At 43.6% G+C, this 18,305-nt stretch overlaps 1 protein-coding gene across 1 annotated transcript in view; it reads left to right on the top strand.

The window, feature by feature from the left end:
* The window catches only part of LOC146693154 (chloride channel protein 2-like), a 75,699-nt gene that overhangs the window by 25,420 nt on the left and 31,974 nt on the right, over window positions 1–18,305 (top strand). The window contains exons 4-10 of the mRNA XM_085478900.1: window positions 327–458; window positions 7,600–7,728; window positions 8,717–8,850; window positions 11,416–11,490; window positions 13,036–13,114; window positions 13,588–13,713; window positions 14,697–14,781. Coding sequence (XP_085335026.1) covers window positions 327–458; window positions 7,600–7,728; window positions 8,717–8,850; window positions 11,416–11,490; window positions 13,036–13,114; window positions 13,588–13,713; window positions 14,697–14,781 — 760 coding nt within the window. The remainder of the gene's footprint in view (window positions 1–326; window positions 459–7,599; window positions 7,729–8,716; window positions 8,851–11,415; window positions 11,491–13,035; window positions 13,115–13,587; window positions 13,714–14,696; window positions 14,782–18,305) is intronic.

The raw sequence follows: 18,305 nt of genomic DNA on the forward strand, positions 1-18,305 counted from the left end.
AGAGGAACGCACCTGAGAAATTATTAAAGATTTATCTGATCTGCTTCTTTGTTATTGGGCATGGATCTGTTTATATTTGGGCCAAAGATAAGAAATGTGGGATAAATTACAAACTTTTGCATCTCTGGTTTACTAACTTGTAAAATGCTATAGAGTACAGAGCAGTGGTCTTTTGGGCTAACAACATGTTTATTGCTGTTCAATATTTCAAAAGCTATTGTGATGAAACACAGCTGTTATTGGAAAATGTAGAATAAAGTGACCCGTACTAATCTCTGGGTGCTGTAGTCCTAATGTATTATGCTGTGTTCTTGATATCCCATTAGTCGGCCCATTTCGCTGGCTGAGGTTCCTGATCTCATTGATCGGGGAGGACTGGATCTTCTTCTTCCTGTTGGGGATCCTCATGGGCCTAGCCAGCTGGGCAATGGAACTGGGCATCAACATGCTCCTAAAAGGTGACAGAGAGACTGGGTTGGTTTTGTTTGTTTGTTTTTAAAAATGCAGCATCACTACACACTAACATAATAACACATTTTGGGAAGGAAGGAGGTAAGTAATATCCAGAGATGGGCAGTAACGCGTTATTTGTAATGCGTTACTGTAATCCAATTACTTTTTTCAAGTAACGAGTAAAGTAAGGGATTACTATTGCAAAAACGGTAATTAGATTACCGTTACTTTCCCATAGGAACGCTGCGTTACTGCGTTACTGCGTTACTAAAACCGTGATTTTTTGCGAGAATGTCTCACGACAGTGACGTAAGCGAGTGTGACGTTAGTGACAACAGCTGTGTGCAGATCAACAATGGATCACATATCGAGTGCAGGAGAGAGTATGAGCGTGCAGCGTTTAAAGCGTGCAAGTACTGACCTTACTTTGAGTTTGATTCCATAAAAAGTGACAAAAACATTAGTGTCTGTTGTGCGTGGGAAGAAAACTTCTTTTTACAGCGAAAAAACCCTAAACTTCCAACAAGCACCGAGTAGCTACGACGTAATGGGAAACTCACAGAGAAACTCGCGGATTCTTCCACTGACCGCGGCACACCTGCACCAGGGTAAACCTCCGCCTGCCCCACTCCTGCTTTACAGGTGAAAATAGAGCAACAGGACCGCTGAGTCTTTGACTTTATTTATTTTCTGCTGTGTTTTACTTGCATCTATTTGAAAGACTGAGTGTAAACGCAAAATTAAAAAAAATTATGTGCTGGAATGTGCAGAAAATAGGTTTAAATGTTAAACAAATTTCTTCCAGTCAGAGAATGTTGCATATAATTAAATTTTTGCTTGATGCATAAAGTTAAAAGATTAAAACTGATAAAACAAGTTTTAAAAAGAGACTTTTCCATTTGATTACATTTTGTATGATGGATTATGTAGAAAAAGTAGAATTGGGCTGAAAGATCTATCACTTTATCACCTACTCAGGTTGTAAATCGTGTTTTTAAAAAGTAACTAAGTAACTAAGTAATGAATTACTTTTAAAAATAATCAGTAAAGTAATGGGATTAGTTTTTGGGGGAAGTAATCAGTAATTAGTTACTGATTACTTTTTTCAAGTAACTTGACCAACACTGGTAATATCTAACAACTACAGGAAACTGATGGTGAGAGGAAAAGATGAGTTGACAGGATGGAGGTAGTGGTGAAGGGTGAGGTCAAAGGATGGAAAAGGGCTGAATTTATTTGAAGTCTTTCACATTCTAGTTCACATCAAATAGACATGTATCACATGTATGCAAATGTATACAAATCTATTCAGAATTTTAAAATCGGACAGTGAAAACACAAAATAAATTAAGAAAAATATACAATGGAATTAGACACTGGAGCAAACCATTAGATGTGGCACATATTGGAAAGGTTTTAGATTTACTTCTTAGTGATGGAGACCAATCTTAAACCAAGTTGACATAAAAAAAAATTTGGAATTTGACAAATGCCTGGCAGGAAACTTTGTGTTCAAGTAGATGCATTGGGAAAAAAGCTCTGTGATAGGGCAAAGCCAGACTGGGTAAGCATTTGAGAGAAACTAGAAACCACAAATAAATGGTAAAAAGCTTTGTTCTTATATAGCTTTAGCACTCATAGCACCTTAAACAACATGTTTCACACACACGCTTCTTTTCCTACACGTAAGTTCTTTCTATCTATGTGTAACACTCACACTCAGACAAATGCATCAAAGGAGCAATTTGGGGTTCAGTATCACATTCCTCTAGTATTACAATTCCTTACCATCCAATGCCATGGCAGAGCAGCTTGACTCCACCTCCAGTGTACCTGGCCTGGCCTTCAATCTGGTTTCCTGCACGCATAATGTAACGACCTTCGTTTTCCCCATCACTTCAGCCAAATCTCCTCTCAAGTTTTTTGACATATACACATATGGTAAGACATATGATGGTCTTACCAAAATAAATTATTTATTCTCAATGATCCCAACTAAACCGCCACAAGATTGGTTCAGATCTCTAGATTCATGTATGTCCAAATTCCTTTGGAAAAATAAACCCCCACGTGTAAGCTTAAAAACACTACAAAAGACCAAGGATAAAGGAGGACTAGAACTGCCTAACTTTCAGCACTACTTCTTAGCCAACAGGCTTCAGTTTATCTCAGGATGGCTAAAACACACCCTCTTAGATGAACCTTGGCTAGATGTAGAACAAGCACTCTGCAATAATCTAGAGATCTCAGACCTACCATTTATCAGCTCAAACATCCAACGACATGAATGCTTTAAAAGCATCAACATCAGCTCTTCTCTGACAGCATGGTGGGAGTTTCTAAAATTGACGGCGTCTTCATTAATCCCATGCAAACGTACACCTGTCTGGAACAACCCTGACATATTACAAAACAATAATATGATAAACTTTTCAGATTGGAGTGGTAAAGGAATCAAATATTTAGAACATATACTAGAAGGAACAGAATTTATTTCATTTGACGGACTAGTTACACAATATGGGATCAACAAGAAAAGATTTTTAGAATATCAACAAATTAAATCCATAGTAAAAAAGAAATTTAAACCGGGTCAAGTTGAACTACAAACACCACCAAGTGTGGTTCAATTTCTTACTCTTAAACCCCCCAAATTACTATCCAAAATATACAGAATGCTTTCTAAAACAGATGAATCAATATCACTTCCTATTGCAAAATGGGAAGCGGATTTATCAGTTAACTTAGACCTAAACTTCTGGTCTCAGATTTGCTTAAAAACCTTTCATCTAATTAGAAATCCCAGTCTTCAATTAATTCAATACAAAATATTACATAGAGTGCACTATACAGGTCATCGGATGTTCAAGATGGGCTTTACGTCTACCAACAACTGCTCACACTGCCAAACCAATTCACCGGACAATTATATCCACGCTCTTTGGTTCTGTCCACCAGTTCAGAAGTTTTGGCGCGAGATATGTGAAGACTTATCGAAGTGTCTGAAATGTAACATTCCAACTTCCCCCTTAGTGTGTTTGTTGGGCAGCTTAGATAATGTCACTTCAGAAAAGAATATCGCCCATATGGTTTTCACTGCCCTATGCATAGCCAAGAAAACAGTCCTCATGAACTGGAAAAATAAAAATAATCTTAATTCTAACCAATATAGAAATTATCTATTAGATTACATTAGTCTCGATACAGCCTCTGCCACCACATCAGATCAATTGCTCTGGGCTCCTTTGATCAGCTCCATCACCTAGTGGGGGTGGGGGGGTCATAGTTTGGTCCCGCCTTCACTGTTGTGATTGGTGTGGGGGTAGGGACAGGCTTAGGGCGTCGGGGGGTTCCCCGGAGGCATCTTCCTTGGGGGGCTCAACCCGGGGTAGCGGTCATGTCCGGTTAGGGGCTCTGTTGGCTCTCAGGTGACTGTTTCCTCGCGGCTGCGTGCAGCGGGGCTAGGGGAGGGTCTGTGCTGACGGACGTGGGTTACTGACCTGGTAGCCTGGCTGCCCCTGGGTGGGTCCGGGATGGGCGTGAGGTTCTGGGGGCGCTCCGTCTCTGGGCTGGGACCCGGACCGGGCCTCGGGGGCTTGGGTCCTGGTTGGTGTGTTGCCGGGGTTGTGGGCGGGTGGGTGCATGGGGGCCCAGCCCTGGAGCAGGGTGCCGCCGGTGCGTCGAGCCACCTGGGGGGCTCTTCAACTGGTGGGGGAGATTGTCACATCTTGCAGGAGCTTTCCTCTCCTCAGGAGCTGCCTCTGCAGGAGGGGGAGATACAGGAGAGGTGGAGGAAGATCTCAGCCTGGGTGTTTATTGTCTTATGTAGTCTGGAAGATGAGTGGATGGTGGGGTGGGTGCAGTTTTCTCTGTGGTGGGGTTGGGTGGACTGTCCCGGGCTCTGTGGGGCCGGGCGGCGCTGCTGCACTGGGCCCGGTCTGGATGGGCCTGGGCCCCCTTTCCCTGGCGGGTCGCGGAGTATGGGGGTGCCTACTGGGGTCAGCGGGGGAGCTGGCCCCAGGGAGGGGTCACTTGCCCCTCCCTTCCTTCCCTCCCCATCTCCAGCTGCCTCCCTCTTCCCGCTCCACCACAACCACCCACACATGCAGGGCCTTGGAGTAGGGGCATGTCACCAGGGTGCAGAGGAGGCTACCCCCCCCTCTGTCCCCTTCTGGCTGCCTCTGCCTCAATTTTATCCCACAACTTAGACATTCACATTACTCACACTCTCATTACACATACATATAGGATCTTGGGGGTGGGCACGATACACGGACTCCAAAGTACCATCAGGGTGTACACCCCACCCCTGGCATCGTTGCCCACCTCTCAATTTTAAATACACGTAGACATTGAGGGCTAGCAGGAGGGACCATGCGCTTACCTGCTGCTCTCTGGCAGGTAGCTCCATGCCCTCCTGGGTTTTAAATGCACCTTAGAACACACATGCATCAACACTACAATGAGCGGGTGGAGGGAGGTTCGGAGTCTTCTCTCACCCCCGTTCTCTGCGACCTGCTGGAGCAGGGGGGCTAGGACTAGGAGGAGGAGTTGGCCGTCCGACTGCGGTCTGGAGTGTGGAGCCTTCCTGCTGCTGCGGAGTCGGGGCGGTCTGCCTCCCCCCACCGCAGGGAAAAGGGTAACACCACCTGGGTCTGGGTGCAGTTCCCCCCTCCAGGGGCGGGAGCACCTAGACCCGGTTTGTAGAGTACGCTTGGGGAGTGTGATCGTGTGTACAACGTCTCTTTATGTCTGTCTCCACGTTGGTTGAGTGTGGAGTAAGTGCATATGAGAGCATGAGGGTGGGAATGGATGTTTGTATCTGTGTGTGCCTGTATGTCTGTGTCTATATGTCAGGTTGGGTGTCAGGCGTCACCTCTCTGGGGACATCTCAGGCCCTCCAAGGTTTGGAGGCCTATCTCCCCCTACCACCACTTCCCCTGCCAGTGGCGGACCCCCTCAGACATCGGTGCGTTGGTGGTTCTTTGTGTCCGGGGATGGGCGTCCAGGTACACACCGGCTCACTCCTTGGCGGCCGCTTATCGGGGCCTGGAGCCTGGGGCTCGCTCGGGCCACTTCGGAGGTGGGGTGCCCCCGGCCTCTCGGCCTGGGGCTTGGTCACTCAGGCGCAGCTGGCTGCCGGCGGAGCTCACGGGCGCGTCACTGCAACTCCCCCTGGCTTCTGCTCCGCGGCTGCTGAGTGAGCCCTCATCTGGGACTCTCCTCAGCTCTTTCCGGGACAGTGGCGCAGCTGCCCCTCTGTTGGTCTTCCTTGGTCTCTTGTGTTCTGGGGGCCTCTGGATGTCTGGAGTTTTGATCTCCTCCACACCTGCTTCATGCCCTGGAGGACGGGGCTGTGGCCCCCCCACACCCTCTAGCAGATTATTACATGAAGGAACCTTTTAAAAAAAAACAAAAAACAAGCGCGTCCATGCTCACAGGTGTACACACGGGTGATCACACCCACAAACTACACCCTTTTTGGCTCCTACCTCAAAGCACACTGTGTTCTGTTGATCTTATGTGCTGCACAATAATGTTTAATATTTAGTATTTACTGTCATATTCCCATATATCATTGTGATGTTGTTTATTCTATTACTCTTGTTCTCTTCTGCTTGCTTTCTTTTTTCTTTCTCAGCAGGTGATCCAGGTGATTGATATATGCATTTTTTTTTCTCTGCCCGTTCTGTTGGTTTTTGTCTTTTGCCCTTCTCCCCCGTCCCTCTTCTCAGCTGTTTCTCTTTCCCTCTTTCTTTCTCCCCTTCTTTCCCCCAGTCAAGTCTGTCCCGTATTCAGTAAGTGAAAATAAAATAAACAATAAAAGGTGAATCAAATGGACCATTACGGCAAGGCTGGGATGGTCAGTTTGGTAAAGTAAATCCGTTGGGCATCTTTCTTTGCCTTTAGACAACAATTCTGATGGCAAAAGAGCCAAACGGGACAGGCCAAAAAAAAAAAAAAGACATATACATTTCTGCATTTCCTTTTTTCTCTCTGTACATCAGAGCACACATTGGAGGGGCATAGTCGATCAAAATGCAGAAACTCAGCAGTCCAAGGGGGGGCTTTGTCTGAGCCCCCCAATTTTGTTGGGCAGATGTATGTTATGATACGTGGGGCGATTGTGGCTCAAGAGTTGGGTGTTCGTCTTGTAATCAGAAGGTTGCCGGTTCGGACAGTCTTGGTCGTTGTGTCCTTGGGCAAGACACTTCACCTACCGCCTACTGGTGTTGGCCAGAGGGGCCGATGGCGCGATATGGCAGCCTCGCCTCTGTCAGTCTGCCCCAGGGCAGCTGTGGCTACAGCTGTGGCTACCAGTGTGTGAATGTGAGAGTGAATGAATAGTGGAATTGTAAAGTGCTTTGAGGTTTCTTGAAAACTGCTACATAAATGCAATCCATTATTATTATACCTAGACTACCCAACCATACAAAATCTATGTCTGACATACATGTAGATGCAGTTCTACATAAATATGTAAACAAAGGAGGCAAAAGCGAGGCTGCAGGGCAGGCCCACTAGCACAGCTAAAGAAAAAAAACACTGTTTCCTGTCCACATTAGATTCATAGCCAACAAAATTGACTGAAATACAGACTATAGTTCGGCTGTAAAATCTAGTATGGTAATCTATATTAAGTAAACTGAACTCAATTTTTCTCACGGTGTTATTAGAACTCAGTTTAAGAAAGTTACCAGTGTGTTTTATTCAAAAAAGCAAATCAAGCTCAGTAACTCTTTTTTGTGTGTTAAAGGTTCTCCAAGGGATAAAAACTAGAAGGTACAGTAGACAGGAATGAAAGAGGTATTTAACAGTGTAAAAAGGAAAAAGTTTGGTGTAAAGAAGTAAGTAAGTAATGAGAGCAAAGGGGACCAGGGAGGAGGAAAAATAAGTAAGCAAACTGTGCAAACCAGAAAGTTGAAATTAGACACCTGAACCTTTGAAATTCATCAGAAATGTCAAATCTCACAGGTTGAGAAATTCAAACACATTTCTCTGGCTGCGTGTTTTATACTTTCAGAAAGGGAAACTAACCTCGACCTGCCAGTTCCTGTTTTGTTGTATAGGTCTGTAACTGCACTGTAAATCTGTGAGGATGGTTTTACACATTGGGCCTGGTCTGTGTGGTTTGTGTGTCCACAGGACAGAAGTGGGTATATGGCAGACTGGACAGTAATGGGTTCCTGCAGTACCTGGGCTGGGTCGGCTATTCTGTTGCTCTCATCGTGTTTTCTGCCGGCTTCACCCAGATCGTCTCCCCACAGGCTGCTGGTATGTAAACAGATGTGGCAAAAGTACACACTTTCTTTACTTATGCAGAAGCACAGACACCAAAATGTAAAAAAAAAAATACTCAACTACTGAAAAAAGTTCATTTCTCAAGTAAAAGTGAAAGAGTACTTGATCTCAAATGTACTCAAAGGAAAAAAGTAAAAGTATCTCTTTGAAGGATAATTCTACTAACCATTTTTGTACAAGGTAACTGAACCTTGTGCTATATTAATATACTGATGAAACAATACTACTATATAAGAATACAAATACTATTCAAAGCTAAATTCTACTTCCATTGACTGTGGTTAGTTTGATATGTAAGAAATAAAAAAATAATTTTCAGTTGGCCACATGGTGGCGGGTAACTTTGCCTCCACACCTGCACAACAAAATAAGAAAATTCAGTGGTTAAAGTGGGATTCAACAGGTGCAGGCACACTGGGATCTATGTAGTGTCTCGGCATATGAAAAGGAATCACAATTGTCAATAATTTCTAATGTAAGCTTCAGATTGTATTAGTGTACAGCTGAACTGCTGCTTTTTGTGGATGTACACAATTGAATTCAACAGGATCTTGGCTCATGTCCTTCCCCTACACTGACACTGTACTGCTTCCACTATTTTTATACAAGACATATGGTTTGGTATAAAGTTGGATTTCAGTGACTCTAAGCATCATCACCTTAAATTCAAATTCATCTCTGCTATACTTGATGTAACCTAAATCTAGCTAAAAGACTAGCTAGCAACTCATTGTGCGACAAACTGCACACATACATTTTTTATTCAAGTAAAAATCTCATTGAGATTCATTTTCAAGAGACACCTGGCATCATGTGTGATGTCTAGTACTTTTTCCATTAAAATAACATCTGTAAATCTTGTCCATTGTTGTTCATTGTAATGTAAACAATAATCTTTTGGGGTCTAACAGAAAGTTTTGACAATCAGCCAGCTGTAAGAGTCCGTTGTTGTCCCCTACAGGTTCAGGGATTTCGGAAATGAAGACCATTCTACGAGGAGTATTACTGAAAGAATATCTCACCTTCAGGACCTTCGTGGCTAAAGTCATCAGTCTCGCTTTTGCCTTGGGTAGTGGTATGCCCCTTGGCAAAGAGGTAAAATAGATGCATACACACAAATCAGCTGCACACTCTTTAAATGTCTTCATGTACTGTTGTATGTTGCTGTGGGTAGGCGTCCATTTTCTGTGTCTGTCTGCAGTCACCATCCAAACCATCAAATTGGGAATAATTACTCAGTAGTTTGAAGGATCTAACATTCTAAGAGCTACATGTCTTTATCAGTGAGTTTTTGAGGGGCAAAATCCCATTTATTTATGATTTTCAACAAAATTGAAGCTGGCCCCAGGGAGGGGTCACTTGCCCCTCCCTTCCTTCCCTCCCCATCTCCAGCTGCCTCCCTCTTCCCGCTCCACGACAATCACCCACACATGCAGGCCTTGGAGTAAAGGTGTGTCACCACGGTGCAGGGGAGGCATCCCCCCTCTGTCCCCTTCTGGCTGCCTCTGTCTCAATGTTATCCCACAACTTAGACATTCACATTACTCACACTCTCATTACACATACATATAGGATCTTGGGGGTGGGCACGATACACGGAGTCCAAATTACCATCAGGGTGTACACCCCACCCCTGGCGTCGTTGCCCACCTCTCAAGGTTAAATACACGTAGACATTGAGGGCTAGCAGGAGGGACCATGCGCTTACCTGCTGCTCTCTGGCAGGTAGCTCCATGCCCTCCTAGGTTTTAAATGCACCTTAGAACACACATGCATCAACACTACAATGAGCGGGTGGAGGGAGGTTTGGAGTCTTCTCTCACCCCCATTCTCTGCGACCTGCTGGAGCGGGGGGGCTAGGAGGAGGAGTTGGCCGTCCTACTGCAGTCTGGAGTGTGGGGCCTCCCTGCTGCTGCGGAGTCAGGGCGGTCTGCCTCCCCCCACCGCAGGGAAAAGGGTAACACCACCTGGGTCTGGGTGCAGTTCCCCCCTCCAGGGGCAAGGGTACCTAGACCCGGTTCGTAGAGTACGCTTGGGGAGTGTGATCGTGTGTACAGCGTCTCTTTATGTCTGTCTCCACGTTGGTTGAGTGTGGAGTAAGTGCATATGAGAGCATGAGGGAGGAATGGATGTTTGTGTCTGTGTGTGCCTGTATGTCTGTGTCTATATGTCAGGTTGGGTATCATACGTCACCTCTCTGGGGACATCTCAGGCCCTCCAAGGTTTGGAGGCCTATCTCCACCCACCACCACTTCCCCTGCCAGTGGCGGACTCCCTCAGACATCGGTGCGTTGGTGGTTCTTTGTGTCTGGGGGTGGGCGTCCGGGTACACACCGGCTCACTCCTTGGCGGCCGCTTATCGGGGCCTGGAGCCTGGGGCTCGCTCGGGCCACTTCGGAGGTGGGGTGCCCTCGGCCTCTCGGCCTGGGGCTCGGTCACTCAGGCACGGCTGGCTGCCGGCGGAGCTCACGGGCGCGTCACTGCAACTCCCCCTGGCTTCTGCTCCGCGGCTGCTGAGTGAGCTCTCATCTGGGACTCTCCTCAGCTCTTTCTGGGACAGTGGCGCGGCTGCCCCTCTGTTGGTCTTCCTTGGTCTCTTGTGTTCTGGGGGCCTCTGGATGTCTGGAGTTTTGATCTCCTCCATACCTGCTTCATGCCCTGGAGGACGGGGCTGTGGCCCCTCCACACCCTCTAGCAGATCATTACATGAAGGAACCTTTTAAAAACAAGCGCGTCCATGCTCACAGGTGTACACACGGGTGATCACACCCACAAACTACACCCTTTTTGGCTCCTACCTCAAAGCACACTGTGTTCTGTTGATCTTATGTGCTGCACAATAATGTTTAATATTTAGTATTTACTGTCATATTCCCATAGATCATCGTGATGTTGTTCATTGTATTGCTCTCGTTTTCTTCTGCTTGTTTTCTTTTTCTTTCTCAACAGGTGATCCAGGTGATTGATAGATGGATTTTTTTTGTCTGCTTATTTAGTTTTTGTTTTTTGCCCTTTATCCCCGTCCCTCTTCCCCGCTGTTTTTCCCCCTCTTCCTTTCTCCCTTTTCTTTTCCTCATTCAAGTCTGTCCCGTATCTAGCAAGTGAAAAAAAAAATTATAAAATAAACCATAAAAGGTGAATCAAATGGACCATTACGGCAAGGCTGGGATGGTCCATTTGGTAAAGTAAATCCATTGGGCATCTTTCTTCGCCTTTAGACAATAATTCTGATGCAAAAGAACCAAACGGGACAGGCAAAAAGAAAAAAAAATTGACGTTTTGATCCACATTCTACTGTTGCTGACTTGCACGTTTTCAGTGAGTCACAGCATTAAGACACCACCACGAAGAGACAGCCCTTTTAATATGGAATGACAGCTTTAAGATATCCAAATAAAGAGTAAAGATCCCTCAGAAGACAGGCTTACACTCGGACCACATCTGGTCCTCAGAAACCCACACAGAGTAAATCGAAGCAAAGTGCTGGAACACCATTGTGCTTATATGAAATTTAAATTTAAATTAGATTTTCACCTGAGATCACTTCTCATATTCTGCAACTGGCATAAAAACCGCAACATGTGTATGTGTAACTGTTGACAGACCGTCAAACAGCAGCTAGAGAACCTGTTTTATGCCTTTATTTTTTCCTTCTGTCAGGCTCCCTTTGTACACATCGCCAGCTTGTGTGGCGCTCTCCTCTGCAAGTTGCCTGTGTTTCGAGGAATCTATGAGGTGAGTCTTACATCTTTTTCTTTCTCATGTTTTATTGAATTCATCCACTGTTGATTTTATTTTTTTTTAATGCTTTGCAAATGTCCTACACATATTTTTGCCTATAAAATACCAACAGTCATATTTCTATTCAGGCACTAGTGAACTGTCTCAGAGATGTACAATTATGGTTGGAGAGAAACTTATGGAGAGAAATTATTTTATTTGGGCATCCCAACCCATTTGACGGGTATGACAGTGCTTGGTGTGACTTTTGACTGTGCTTTAAAATTTAATAAACAGATCAGCTCTGTTGTTAAGACAAGTTTCTTTCAACTGAGTCTCCTCAGCAGGGTGAAGGCCTGCCTCCAACCACACGGCTTAGAGACAGTAATTCAGACTTTCATTTGCTCTCATCTCGATGATTGTAATTCTTTACATGCTGGCTCTGCTCAATCTTTACCTCGTCACCTCCAAGTCGATCAAAATGCAGAAGCTCGCTTTTTCACGGGAAATAAGCAGTGTGATCATATTGCAGCTATGCTGGCCTCCGTAGACTGGCTTTAGTGACTGTTTCTATTTAAAGAATACTTTGTGTAACCTTTTGTTGTTTAAAAACATGGTATGTAAATATACTTTGACTTGACTTGATTCATCGGTCAGTGTATACAGTGGCTAAATACAAAAGCATTTCATATCTATTTCATACTGTGCGCACAATATCAAAGAATACAAGCAGAAGTGTAGCTTCCAAAGTCGTGATGAATTTCTGATGATGATTCAGGAAACATAGTCTGTGTATAAGCTGAAAACTGATTCAGAAGCAATCTATGGTTTGGTGAAGATTTTAGCTATAATTTGCATGCTCTTTGAAGAATAAATGAATCTACCAGTGTTGATCAGCTCCAATGCCTTCTCTGGAACACCACGAGATTCTGACAAATTTAGTAAAACCACAATGACAAAACTGACTAAACACAGGAGAAAACACAAACACAGACTAGACCTGAGAGAAATAGGAGGACAAGAAAAAGTTGATAACTAACAATATCAAAATGAAAACATAAACTAGGCAAAAGTATATCCAGACTAAAAACAAGAGCAATTTCAAAATAGCTGGGAGAAAAGCCAGGATCATGACAAACAGATGTGCCAAAAAAGCTTCATTGTGTGGGGGTAAGAAAGTATAACATACTATGGCTATAAACTTGTGTGCATCAGTTTCATGTTTTATACTTGGACTATGTTACACTCCATTGTCCCTTTTAAATAAAGAATTATTATTAGTATTATCATATTTTACAATTTAATTTTTCGAACCTTTTTACCTTCAAAGCGAAAGAAGATACAATTTCATACAGCATATCTTTGACCAGAGAATTACCGCTATTCATAGTAAACACTTAAAATGGTCTTCCACCTTCTTACGGTTACATTGTAATTGTAGCTAATTTAATGTAGTCTAATCTATCCAATATTGCCTAAATGGTGAGTAGGTTATTTATTTCTGTATTCCACATCTATTTATTCTAAAGCTGAAATGTAATCACTTCCGTGTGATTTCAGAATGAGTCCAGGTACAGAGAGATGCTAGCAGCAGCCTGTGCTGTGGGAGTAGGCTGCGTTCTTGCTGCGCCCGTAGGAGGTGAGGTTCATCAAATGTGACGTGGTAACACTCCGAAGTAAGCTAAATCTGCAAACACTGTTAAGGCTTTAAGTTGAGCAGTGTAATATATAACATGTAATATGATAAGCTTTATGTTGCTGAAATCTGTGGAGCAGTTTCAGTAATGTTTCACAAGCTATCTTGTAATTGAGGGTTTCTTTTTTCACGCCTATGTATCAGTGCCAATTTCTTCAAGTTCAAGATTTTTTTGAGCCTCTCTTGTTAAGTCATGTATATATACAGCTCGCCATGAGCAAATCTATCCAAGATGAGCTGGAAGTAAATGACACTGAGATCTGAGTGAAGATGCTGGCTAGCAAATTCAACAGACAAAAGAAAATATTGTTCTTCAGCACAAGTGCAAGACGGGTTTTTGAAAAGTCAGTGTAAGTTTCAGAATATTTTAAAAGTCAGTTCCAATGCTCATGCCTTGCGTTGTTTGTGTGTTTCAGGTGTGCTCTTCAGTATTGAAGTAACATTCACATTCTTTGCTGTGAGGAGCTATTGGAGAGGGTTTTTTTCCGTCACCATCGCTGCCTTCTTTTTCAGGGTATTGGCTGTGTGGTACAAAGACGAAGGTATGACTGTGTGGCCAGATGTTTTTACCAGGTGTTTTAAGGAATTCACAATGTCACACCTTTTAATACTAAAAACAGCATTGATCATTAAATGAAACCTTACTGCTTTCATAGATACAACAGCGCTAATTTATGTTGAATGAAATTGCAGGCTGTTTGCAGTTATGAATTCAGGAAAATGTGGACTCAAAGCTTGTTGGGACTTATGAATTCCTAATTTGACAGATGTAGTCTCTTTAAAAATGTCAATTTAAAAAGTAAATCACCAGACCCTGAACACAGAACGCATAAACAAATGAAGATGTGTCTCCACGTTACTAATACATGTAGCTGTGATTTGTATATTAAGATAAGATAAGATAACTCTTTATTGTCATTGCACAGTCATACATAGTACAGTAGTACAATGAAATTGGAAAAACTGTCCTACGTCGGCACTACATATAACACAACACGACACGATATGACACATCACAACGTAACAAACAACACAACACAGTATATTAACTTAGTATAAAAAAGAAGAATAAGTGTATGAGAAGAATAAGTGTATGATGGTATATTTAAGAGACAAGTCAAAGTAAACGCAGCAAAATGAATCACAGTGGAGCTGCAAGTTTCAGTTTCTAGTGTTCTTCCCCCATTATTTGTGTAGTATGATCAAACATGGCTAGGTTTTGAGGTTTGCTCAGTACTTTCTCAATAAACTTCAGCAGGATCATTTTTTATGCATTCACCTAACAAATGATAGATTACCTAATTTGTTTTTGGGACAAGACATACACCACATGCCTGTTGCATCAGAAAGAGCTGTTCACAATGCTCAGCCTGAAACTAGCTTTACTCTCCATTTTCCATCAGTTATTCAACATCTGTAATACCTAATGTTATTGCTAAAGTTTGGATACTTGCACCTCGAAGTTTTGATGACTATTCAGTGATACACTAGCTTGTCCTCTTGGTTTTGCTTTCTCTTGCACCAGAGACCGTCACAGCCCTTTTTAGAACCCATTTCCAGGTAGACTTTCCCTTTGACCTCAAGGAGATGCCTGCCTTCGCTTTGCTTGGGTAAGTTTCCATCTCTAAACTTGAAATGCAAAAATTTGCTTTAAAAATAGTCAAATTGAAAAATACCCACTAGTTCCAACTCATCAGCTAAGCATCAGGAAAAAGATGTGCATATGAAATACTTTTTGTTGACTGAGGTTTTTAGCAGTCATTTAAAAGCCATTTGTTCTGAAAGATATTCCAACATATTATGATTGCCGCATATATTCTGATATTATTAAGGAGCACTACTTAAGTAGGTTTGATTCAGTTTTATTTATGTATTCACAACAACAGTCACCTCAAAGTGCTTTATATTATGAGGTAGAGACCCTACATTAACAGAGAGAAAACCCCAGCAATCAGATGACCTGCTGCGAGCAAGTGCTTGGCAAGAGTGGGAAGAAAAAACGTCCTTTTAACAGGAAGAAACCTTCTGAAGAACAAGTCTCAGAGAGGGCAGCCATTTCCTGCTGACTCTTTGGGGGTGAGGGGAGAGCGTAAAGTGATGTTGAAGTGACATCTTTTATAAGTAAATTTGGACTGAAGGCTTTGTTTTGTAATGCCAGGCTTTGACCTTTTTTCATGTCTATTATACTTTATGTCACAGTTTGGCATGGCAAACCGTGGGGGGTGTGGGGAAGGAGGACCCAGGCGCGGTGCTCTATGTACAAGCAGTGCGTTTATTTACAGTGATGGAACTGATACACAACAATAACACATCCCCGTGTGCTCCCGACTTCCACTCCGTGTCTTCTCCCAGTGTTTGTGCTCATGTGTCTGCTCCCTCGTGCCAGTGCACTCTGTGACTGCTGCCCTCTCATCCAGCAATCCGTCCTGGGAAAATAGAGGCAGTAGTTAGCACCCTCAGTTCACTTGGCAAGCTCACACTCACAAACAGACCAGCTGAAGAACTGACGGGAAGTCTCACGAAATGATCCCGTGTCGGTGGGAGCTCCAAGACTCTCTTAAGTAGCTCCCCCGACGAGGCCTGATCAGCAGCAGGTGTGTGGCTTCGGGTATGGCCAGTCCGCCAGCAGGGCCACACCCACCAGGCCTGAAGGCGCCCGCAGAAACACATACACACACATACAAGCAGGGATAACGAGGGACGGCAATACAAAATATATATTATAATATTAGTCCATAACTGCTCAGGGATCCTGGGTCGCTCAGACACTTTATATTTATACGTTTAGTGTGACATCAGTAAGACCTCAGTATACGGGCTATTTATAGTCCAAATGTGGTTCCTGTGGATCTTTTCAACTCAAAACTAAGACTAATTTTAGACGTTTAATATTCCTGCATGCATAGGCTCTGTAGTCACATGTTTTCAGAGGCATGTTTTCTGTAGGGAAACAGTTATGTGTTGAATGCAGAGTGATCAGCATACAGTGATACAGCATACAGGGAGGGGCTACTTGCCATGTCCAATGTCTCCACCGCAGGGAAAAGGTGTTACGGTCATTGGGGGGACTCAAACGCAGGACTACTTGCTCAAAGGAAGAACAGAGGGTTTTATTCACAAACACCAGGTGAAGTGTGTGACAGTGACTAAGTGCTATATACAAGCGTGCAGGGATTAGGGCTCCAGGGAATCCACAGTGAAAAGCAGGGGATCACTATCACTCCTCTTCAGTCTCTCTTGGCGTCTCACCAGTCATCCATTCTTCTCTCGCACCAGAAACTCTGGACTGTGACAAAAGGGTAACATCTCCTGGGTCTAGGTGTGGATTCCCCTTCTAGGGGCGAGGGTACCTTGTATAGAGGCTGTTTGTGGAGTGTGATTGTGTGACAATGTCCATTTGTCTTTACGTTGGGTGAGTGCTGAGTAATTGTATATGTGTGCATGCAAGTTTGTGTCTGTGTCTATATGTCAGGTCGGGTCTTAGACTCCGCCCCTCTGGCAACACCTCAGACTCTCCAAGGTATGGGGGCACACTCCCGGCCTGGCGCCCGTGGCTCGGTCAGGCTCCAACCGTGGGTGGGGGGCTCAGTCCACTCTGGCACAGCTGGCTGCCGGTGGATCCCGCGGGCAGGCCACTGCAACCCCCTCTGGCCTCTGCTCCGTGGCTGCTGAGTGACCCCTCGTCTGAGGCTCTCCTAAGCTCTTCCCAGGAGGCTGGCACAGATGTCCCTCCTCAGCTCCTCCTTGGGCTCCCACACTCGGGGGCCTCTGGATGTCTGGGGCCTGGATCTCCTCCATGCCTGTTTCATGCCCTGGGGGACAGGGCTATGGCTCCCCACTAGCACATCGTTACATGGAGAAACTTTTTGAATACAACCGTGCTGATCCACACAGGTGTTCACAGACACAAACTACATCTTTCTTGGCTGCTACCTCACAGCACACTGTGAGCTGTCCGTCTTGACTGCTGCACAAAAAACTTTGAAAATTCAGTATTTACTGTTATTTACGCTTAGCTAGGTTAAGTGCTAAGTGGGTTGCAGTAGTGTTGTGTTTAATATGTTGCTCTCTTTTTGTTTGTTTCTCTTTTTTCATTTTTTTTCTCTCAACCGGTGATCCGGGTGATTTTTTTAAAGTGTCCTCTCTCACTGTCCCTCTTCCCCTCTGTTTTTTCCTTAGCCTCCCTCTCTTTCTCTCTCCCTGTCCTATTCCCCGGTCATGTCTGTCCCATCTGTAATAACTTAATAAAATACAATAAAATAAAATAATAATAACAAATGTTGAAATGGACCAATACAGCAAGGCTGTGATGATCCACTTGGTAAAGTAAATCCGTTTGGTATCTTTCTTGGCCTTCACACAAATATTCTGACAGCTAAAGAAACAAACAGGGCAGGAAAGAAAAAGGAAGGAAGAAAGTGTGCAGCTGCGTGGTGGATTAGGAGCAGAAACATCCCCAGCTTCTTACAGCCAGTTTACAAATGTGCACATCAACAAAGACCGTCAATCAGATAGTCAAGGTTATATATACACTTGCAAACTTCTTGTACTTTCTGTCACAACTTCTCTCAGTCCTACTTCCATCACAAACATACTCGCTTCCTATTACACAGTTCTTCACAATAAAACACGATAACAACCTTACTAAATTAAAAATGAACCACACATAAAGCAAATGCACTTTTAAATGTATTAAACACATTGTACTCCTTTGGCAATAATTACAGATTCTTTCTAAATACTTTAACCATTACTGTTTTACATTTTAACATGGATTTCAATGTGGTTAATATCTATTTATAACAGTTTTAACCGGTTACAAAAAAATCAGTTGATTCCCAAACCATAAAGTAATGCTTATCTGTGCCCAGGAAGCACTGTTGCTGTCTGAAGCTCAGTAAGGCCAAACACAGTCAAGTCAGGAACTTGTGCATAAAACGTGAAGTGTTATGCACAAAGATAAAACTTTTAGATATTTTGTTTTACATTTCAGTTCATAAGTGCACAGTCTGATTTACAGGTACAAAATATTTATGACCTGAATTTGAACCCATATGAAGAAAAAAAAAATCACACAACGTATTAGTTTTTCCAAAAATATATAAACTGAATTTTAAAAACTTACATTTTCTAA

The sequence above is a fragment of the Copadichromis virginalis genome, linkage group LG14, assembly GCF_057382275.1.
Source record: "Copadichromis virginalis isolate Kocher_CV1m ecotype Utaka linkage group LG14, C_Virginalis_male_GT1.1, whole genome shotgun sequence".
NCBI lineage: Eukaryota > Metazoa > Chordata > Actinopteri > Cichliformes > Cichlidae > Copadichromis > Copadichromis virginalis.